Source organism: Ceratosolen solmsi, unplaced genomic scaffold (genome assembly GCF_000503995.2).
Source record: "Ceratosolen solmsi marchali unplaced genomic scaffold, CerSol_1.0 scaffold30, whole genome shotgun sequence".
Lineage (NCBI taxonomy): Eukaryota > Metazoa > Arthropoda > Insecta > Hymenoptera > Agaonidae > Ceratosolen > Ceratosolen solmsi.
Window position 1 is genome coordinate 6,149,017 of NW_011948421.1, and position 9,084 is coordinate 6,158,100.

At 17.9% G+C, this 9,084-nt stretch overlaps 1 protein-coding gene across 1 annotated transcript; it reads left to right on the plus strand.

Annotated features, from left to right (window-relative positions):
• Positions 1-4,018: 4,018 nt before the first annotated feature.
• On the plus strand, positions 4,019-6,386 carry LOC105361673 (thiamine transporter 1). The gene is made up of 6 exons (XM_011498924.1): positions 4,019-4,141; positions 4,239-4,623; positions 4,910-5,311; positions 5,776-5,968; positions 6,037-6,178; positions 6,249-6,386. Exons 1-6 carry the CDS (start codon positions 4,019-4,021, stop codon positions 6,384-6,386), a joined length of 1,383 nt encoding a protein of 460 aa, XP_011497226.1.
• Positions 6,387-9,084: the final 2,698 nt, after the last annotated feature.

Here is a 9,084-nt window from a genome sequence, read left to right on the forward strand (position 1 = left end):
AGAGCTTTCAAAATATTTAATTTAGCAAATGTTTTTGTAATTTTAATTAAGTAAATACTTGTTCATATATTTTGAACATCTTTTAGTTTTTAGTTATACAATTTAACATATTTTATTATATCATATATTACTTACATTTTTGTTTATAATTCTTTAGAATATTAATGCAAAAATAAATAAATTTATCATATATTTATTAGTTTAACATCAACTTAATGGGTAATTTAAATTAGACTCACGGTTTAAATATTAAAAATATTTTCTTATTTACATATTTTAAAGAATTACAAAATTATTTATTCTATAATTTTATAATATAATTTAAGAAGAGATTATTTAATTCCATTACAAATAATATGTAATAAAATAAATCTACTTTTATTAAAATATATTCTTAAAATATACATTTATATTTATAGTCGTAAAAAGAATATACAAAAATATTTTCTTCTCAATAGATAATATCGATTATTATATTCTAATTTGGTGATTAAAAATATATTCTTTTGAATTATAAATAATTAAAGGTAACAGTCAGAATAATGATACAGATGAACAAAGACAATTTTGACCTCAATTTTGATTTTATATGCTCTTAAACGAATATAATTTTTACAAGTTATAATTTGAATGTTTTCTAATAAAGTAGGGAAGGTTTCCTAAACTCTAAACACATGTAAATAATTTTTTGTAAAATATTGATGTGCAAATATTTTGATATATAGCTATGTGTATTTGTTTGAAGATAATATAATGATTATTAAGAATAGTATTTCATTGAATATATTTTAAATTTGGAAGTAATTTCCAAAATCGGAAAATGCATTAATAAAGATTATGTTTGTTTTCTTTTGTAAATAAAGTACATATATTAATTGTTTTATATAAAAAATATACAATTTGAATAGGTTACTTTATTTTATTTATGCATGTATATCATGAAATTGATTGAATGTTGATTTAAAATTTAATGAAAATGATGTTAAGTAAACAAAAAATTTTGTGATGTATACATAAATTTGTGAGACCTTTTATTTTAATGTACATAATAAATTTTGAAGACAAAAAAGTATTCACACTATTTGTATTTATTATAAAATTGGTTCAAGAAAGAAAATTGATCATTTTTTTAGTTAATTAATAAAGCTTATGTTTTCTTATTTTAATATATTTCTAAATTAATATACAACTATATTATATATTTTTATATTAGTTTGTATATAAATGTTAATAAGATAATTAGATACTTGGTATTAAAAATAAATAAATATACAAAAATTCAAAATGTAATTTGCAAATAATTGGTGTTCTTATTTATATAGTGACTATGTAAAAAATTTAGTTCATTTCTCAACTTACATTAACTTAGAAAGTAATTTTCAAAATAGTCTACTAAAATAAACAAATTTCTATTAGACTATACTAAATTGATCATAACTTTTACTATATAATAAAGCATAAGTAACCATTACTTATACACAAAATCAAAATTCAAAAATGAAAAATGTCATTTATGATATGAAAAGAAATATTTTTTAAAATAAATATATTTATATATGACTTATATAGAAATGAAAATTAATTCGTTTCAAATATTTATTTTTCAATGTAAAATATAAAAAATAGGATTATTATAAAATAGTTATACTAATGTTATAAACTGTAGTTATTTAATCTCTTGTTATAAATAGAATCTTGATATTAGAATTCAAATGATACCAACATAATTAAAACAAAATATCAGACCATAATTAATTCATATTATAACAATATATATTAAACTTTTGTTTTTAAAATTTAATCTGTCAATAAATTGAAAAATTGATGATAATTATTGAGAAATCCTTACAATCCTTATAATTTATTTTAGGGTTATTCTTAATTCAGAATAACGAAAAATAATGTATTCATATTTATCTCTATAGTTCATCCCAACTAATTTAAAACAAACAATCAAATAAAGGAAACAAAACAATTCAATATCTAGTTTAATCTTATTTATATTAATAATTTTATACTGTGTGATTGACAAATTTTGTTTATTAATTAATATTATAAGATTATTACAAATCATGTAAAAAATACAAAATAATTAAACTAGAAAATAGAACAAAATAGAATAATAATTAAGTTCATTGATAGATTGAATTAAAAACCTTGCAAAGCAGAATTCGCGACTGCTAAATTAAAAATAATTCTAAATAAATACTTGAATAAATAAATAAATGAACGTAATAAGAAAGAGCGATAACAACTTTAAACAACTAAATCATTATATAATTTTAAACAAAGAAACAAATAAAGTACTTCAAAGAGTCTATTTTTAATAATGTCAATAACTGTATAATATTTCACTTTTTTATAAACTTGGTGTTCTTATTATTATTCTTTTCTTGTATTGTTTTTATTACAAATATTATTTTAGAATATGTAATTTACATTATTTTTCTTAAAATTCTATTACGATAAATAATTTTTATATATTTTTAAAATGGTTTGCAGAATATTTTTTATTGTATTAATATATAATATCAATTATTCTTTCGATTCTATCTATTCGAAAAATATAATTATCCACCAATATGATTTATTATTTGGTTTAAATTTTTGGTTAAAATTACATTTAATAACTTTATTTGTACTAGTAAAATAATATGATAAAATGTTATTTTAAGAATTGTAATTTTTAATTAGTCTTTTTAAAATTGAAATTTAATTCATTAAAATTGCTTATATTTAAAGCTATTTGAAATTTCAGATCAAATAATTTATTAAATCATTTATTTAAAGAATTTATCAATTTTAATTTCCGTTATTTTATATTATTTCTATAATTATTTTAATTTTTTCGGTATTTTTATTATTATCATTCGGTATACTTATTTTAATTTTATATTATTATTATATTATTATTTTTTCTAATGCGATAGTCATTTTTTTATATAAAACACATACTTTATTAATTCAATGTGGTAATTTTAATTGAATCTATTGTAATTGTGGTAATTGTGGTAATTTTAACAGAAATTATTACAATATTTTTTATATAAAAATTAATTCACTTTACTATATTTTTTCCTACAAAATTGATCATTATTAATAGGTACATTATTTCTAAAAGAATAAACAAATTTATTATTACAGCTTTTTCTTCTTTTCGGATATATATATATAAGACAGCTCTTTTTAATTTACGTATATGAATTTAAAAATTTCAATTTATAAATAATAGTGATTGTTTATCAGCACCTATGTTTAGTATTTGTATTTTTTATTATACTTCAATATGTTGATGTTTTTAAAAAAGTATAAAAATTAAATAAATTTTCGAGAATAATTTAATATTACTATTCGTATTGCATCGAAAAAGATGAACCCAAAAAATGAATAAAAAATCGATAAAATCATGTGATATTAAAGATAATAAGACTTTAAATGCAATGGTGTGCACTTTTTAATTACGTAAATTGTAATAGAAAATATAATCTCCAGTAAAACATTTAATAAACATGTAATTAGTCATTTTAATACTAATTAATGCTCATGTTGACAAATCATACAATTGTATAAATATTTATAATTAATATAAATATAAATATTATTTTTCTAACAATTGCTTAATTTAATTTGAATCTTATAACCTTACAAAATGATTACGTAATTGGTGATAATACATATTAATGTAATTTTAATTTTTATAAATTTCAGGTTCACATGTTTATTTAACATGTTTATTTATGTATTTATTGTTTAATATTAATTATACATATTAACATGAATAAAATTTGATGAATCTTACTCAGAATCAATTATTATTTAATAGTTATTTTGATATGAATGAAAGATTTAATTTTGAATGATATTTCAAAATATTATATTTATTTATAAGTTATAGTTATTTACCAATTTTTTATCAAGCTATATTTTAGTATAATTTTATTAAGTATAGTATTTATATATCTCGATCAAAATTAATTTAAAACATTAAAAAAATACTGATTAAATAAAGAAATTAATTATGAAGTGGTCAATGATTTCATTGATACTATGTATCTTTGGATTTTTAAAAGAATTTCGTCCTAGTGAATCATTTATTACAAATTATCTATGTGGTTCTTGGAAAAATTTTACACAAGATCAAGTAAATTAAAATTTTTATTAAAATTAAAAAATTAATATAATATTTCATTATCGAATATTAATAAGTTTAATATATTTAAAATATAAAATTGTTACAGATTAATCAAGAAATTTACCCTATTGGAACATATTCTAATTTTGCAACTTTAATATTGGTTTTTTTATTAACAGATTTGATTAGATATAAATTTGTCATTATATTATGTGGTTTTTCTGGAACAATTGCATATGTAATTTTAAGATTTGCAACAACAATAGCTCATGTGCAAATAGTGGAATTTCTTTATGGGTTACTATTATCAACAGAAGTAGCATATTATACTTACATATATGCTAAAGTCAATAAGCAACATTACCAACAAGTAACAAGTCATACTAAAGTTGCTTATCTTCTAGGTCGTTTTACAGCTGGTATAGTTGCACAAGTAACAACATCTTTGGAAATTTTAGATTATGAACAACTAAATTATATAACAATAACATGTAAATTTATTTCAACAATTTTTTTCAAACATTAGTTAAATATTAATTTTGTTGCACTAAATTAAAGTTTTTAAATTATGATTTAAATAATGATAGAATAATATGAATAATATGATATGAATAATGATTGAATCATTTTTTATATACTTACTTAATTTAATCTTAAATAACTTTTGAAAATTAAGTATTTGCAGAATTAATATTTTGCAAATTAATTTTAAAAATTTTCAATTTTCAAATACTTTTTATTATTTAAAATGGAGATCATAAAATTTCATTTATTTAGCTCTTAGTATAGCAACTGTATGGGCTTGTTTATTACCATCAGTTAATCAATCAATGTATTTTCATCGAGTAAATGATTTAAGTACAAAAACAGTAACTTCATTACAAAGTAAAGAGAGGAGTAACTCACTATCTACTTCTTTATGCAAAACTTCAAGTGAAGAAACAGGATCGTTCCTTATTAAAGTCAAGCTTGCTTATTACTTACTTTGGGAAGATTTTGTAAAAGCTTATACTAATACGCATGTCATTAAATGGTCTCTTTGGTGGGCTTTTGCAACTTGTGGCTATTTACAGGTGATAATGTACATACAATTATTATGGGAAAATGCTCTAGAATTACAAAGTAGTAAATATCATGGTATTTACAATGGTTATGTTGAAGCCATATATACACTTATCAGTAAGAACAATTTTTTTTAATAACTAAATTAATATGTTACATTTTAAAATATTTTTATAATTTTATAATAATTAAAAATAGTTCAATTTTTTTATTATAATTTTTAATAAGCAGTACAGTATAAAACTACTATGTATCAATATTTAGAATTTTAAGCTGTATTTACACTTTTCCTTTTAAAATAGATAATAAATTAATAAATTAAAAAATAAATTTGAAAATTTAATTATTTATAATATATTACTGATATATCGCAGATAGTCATTTTAATAATTTTATAAAAAAAAGTGAATGGTTTTGTTATATATAAGAGTTAAAGAAATATTCTAATTCTGATATTCTGTGATTCGTTAAAATAATATTATATTTGAGTATAAAATATTGCTTAATTATTTAAAAAATTCGTTTATTATCATTAAAATGAAAGAGTAATTAATTTATACCAAATAAATATTTTGATAAAGGTGCTTTAGTTGTATTTGTGGTTGGAAATCTACATTTAAATTGGTCATTGGTTGGTGAAGCCATATTATCAATTTTTTCTATAATTGAAGGTATTATTTTACTAATTTCTTATATCAGTTATAATATATGGATTCTATATACTGTATATATAAGTTTTGGAGTTATTTACCATTCAATCATCACAATAGCGAGGTACATAATCATATTCATTTATGTATAAATACTATTATTTTAATATTTTGTATTATGCTTATTCACAGTTTTGAAGTTGTTCAACATTTATCTGAAGACAGTTATGGCTTAATATTTGGTATAAATACATTTTTTGCTTTATCATTGCAATCTGTACTAACATTTATCATAATAAACAAAAGCAGTTTGATTCTAGATATTAGATTCCAAGTAAAATATATTTTACATTAATACTAATTTATTAAGATTAAATATAATTAATCTTTCTATTATATTTTAGTATTTGGTGTATGCAGTGTATTTTATAATTTTGGGCATTATTTTTATGATTATGAGTGTTTTTACACTAAAGCATTACTTTAAAAATAAAAAATCTTTAAAAATTTGGTTAAGAAATACCGAATCTAATATTAAATAAGACAAAAAAAATTATATATTTTTAAATATTATAGTTTTTTATTAATCATATTAGATATACGATTTTTGTGTGTATTTTGATATATTTTATTAAAAGTATAATAAAATAGTTTCTAGTTATTATTTGAATTAGTTATTCAATTTTAATAGGTAGTATATTTTTATGATATATGATCAAATATAACTGATTTAATTTAATGTTTTACTCGGAACATCAAGTTATCCAATGTTGTATATAATAATTAATATTCATTTAAGATTTGTTATTAAAATATATAATAAAATGGCATGAAGAAACAAATCAAAATTTTATTTATTAAGGCATGAAGTCATAGAAACATAATAGTATAATGCTTGTTAGCAGCAATTAAGATTTTTAATTTTTTTCATTGGGTTGAGAAATTTGGATTATTTGTATCTTAGTATTTATTATTGTTATTATTTTTTAATAAAGTTTAGTGAAATATTATTAATATGAATTTTAAGTGTTAATTCTAAATAATTTAAATATTTAATCTAATATTCGAAGAATATTTCGTATGAAACAATTTTTAATAACTTCTCTTATATATTAATGAAATTCATAAACATTTATTATCTTACGTATAGAAAAATATATCATGTGTTCATAATGGAAAACAATATTTTTGAATATTGGAAAGTATTTCATATTACAAAAATTCTAGCTCTCTTCTATTCTATTCTATTCTATTCTATTCTACTCTACATACTGAATAGCAAATAAAGAAAATTAACATAATTGATTTAACAATATACAATAATAATATTGAGCATTTTTAAAAAAGAAAATTTTCGATATTAAATAACGAACAATTATTCGTTTGTATTTACTGTGTAATTATAAACATAACGTAAATATTTGTCATTTATTTTTTATTTTAGTACCGTGTAACATATCTAAAAGATGACCAGTTATAATATTTACAAAAACTGATCTAAATAAATTCTATTAAAAGAATTAATTAATAGTTAATGAATTTAATTTCAATAAATGACAATATTTATTTTTCACATTTGGTTGCTTATTAAAAGGTATTTAAAAATTAGTACATTTCATGGAAAGAAAAGTAATTGATTTGATTTCCACGGATAAGTATAATTTCATATAATATAGTGTATAATTTGTGATAATAGTGATGTTAATCCATAAGTACAGATAAATATTTAATTTTTCCATATTTTAATACAAATATATAAGAAATAATAATAAACACATTTTAAAAACATTTAAGTTGTTATTCAAATATTTCTCCATTTTATTTCAAATATTATTTATTTAGTTTTATTACACATTTGTAAATTTAATTATTTTAAATTATCATATTTTTTTATAAATCCTTTTTTAATTGTATTTTATCAATTGTATAAAATTAAAATATAAAATAAAAAATGAAATATTTTTATCCGATTTAGGAGTTTAAACTTATTTTTTAAGATTTTACTAAATTTATAATAGATTATCATAATTTTTATATAATATATAAATAATGTACCAAGTTAGTAAATAGTTAATTTTATTGATTTCAATTATATACCCATTTTAATATTATAAATATTTAATTTTTTTATCAAATCATTAAAAATCATATTAATAGATATCAAATATTTTTTCTACTTTATAAAAATATAATTATTATTGTAAATTACTATAAATATATTACTATAACTATAATTATTGAAAATAATTATTAAGTTTTATTAATAAAAAATAAAATAACATATATGCATATATTTATATATTTATTTTTTGTTTCCACTGTGAAGATGAATAAATGAAAATAACATTTGCAATGCCATGCAAATACATTTAACTTTTTTTATAATAGGATAGAATAACAATTTTTTACAGTATTTTAATAGACATTTAATAATTTTGTAAGACTATTGAAATTAAAATATTGCTTTTATTAAGTATATTAATATAAAATTAATTAAAATGAATCTATTAATTTTGATATTTTAAATGAATCTTAAGACTAATTTAATTTTTTATATAATTTGCAATTAAATTCAATATGCATGATGATGTTTACAATAAAAAATAAATAATAAAAAATAAAAATCAATTCTAGAAATATATATATTTATATTTGAATATAGAATTGTTAATATGATTAATTTGTGCTACTTTTAAATAAAAACTTATTTCTAATTTTCTTTAATTTATAGTAATTTTACAATATTATGAAGCTGTATCTTATTTTTAAAGTTTTTGTTAGATTAATTTTTCACTATGAAATAATTCTACGAATTATTGAAATTTTCCAAAACCTTAATATAAATCTAATATTTATTTTTATTGTTTTGTCAATTTGTAAATATTTTGCAACTGCTATATTCATTATTAAAACAAGAATGTTTATTTCAATCGAATAATGATAAATGGTTATTCAAATAACTTTTACATTAATAATATGGACTAACATATTAAATAAAATTAACAGATAGGTAAATATTATCCTTTTATTTAAAAAATGTATATTTACATAAATTTTCACACGTGTATTTTATTTATATAAATAACAATTTTAAAAATGCATTCTTATAATTTTAAGAAAATATCTAAGTAAAAATATAAATTACATTGGAAATTCATTAGAAATATAAAGCAATTTTAATAATTGTGTTCATATATATACAGCTATGTATATCGCGCGTGTACTACTCACGCGTACCCA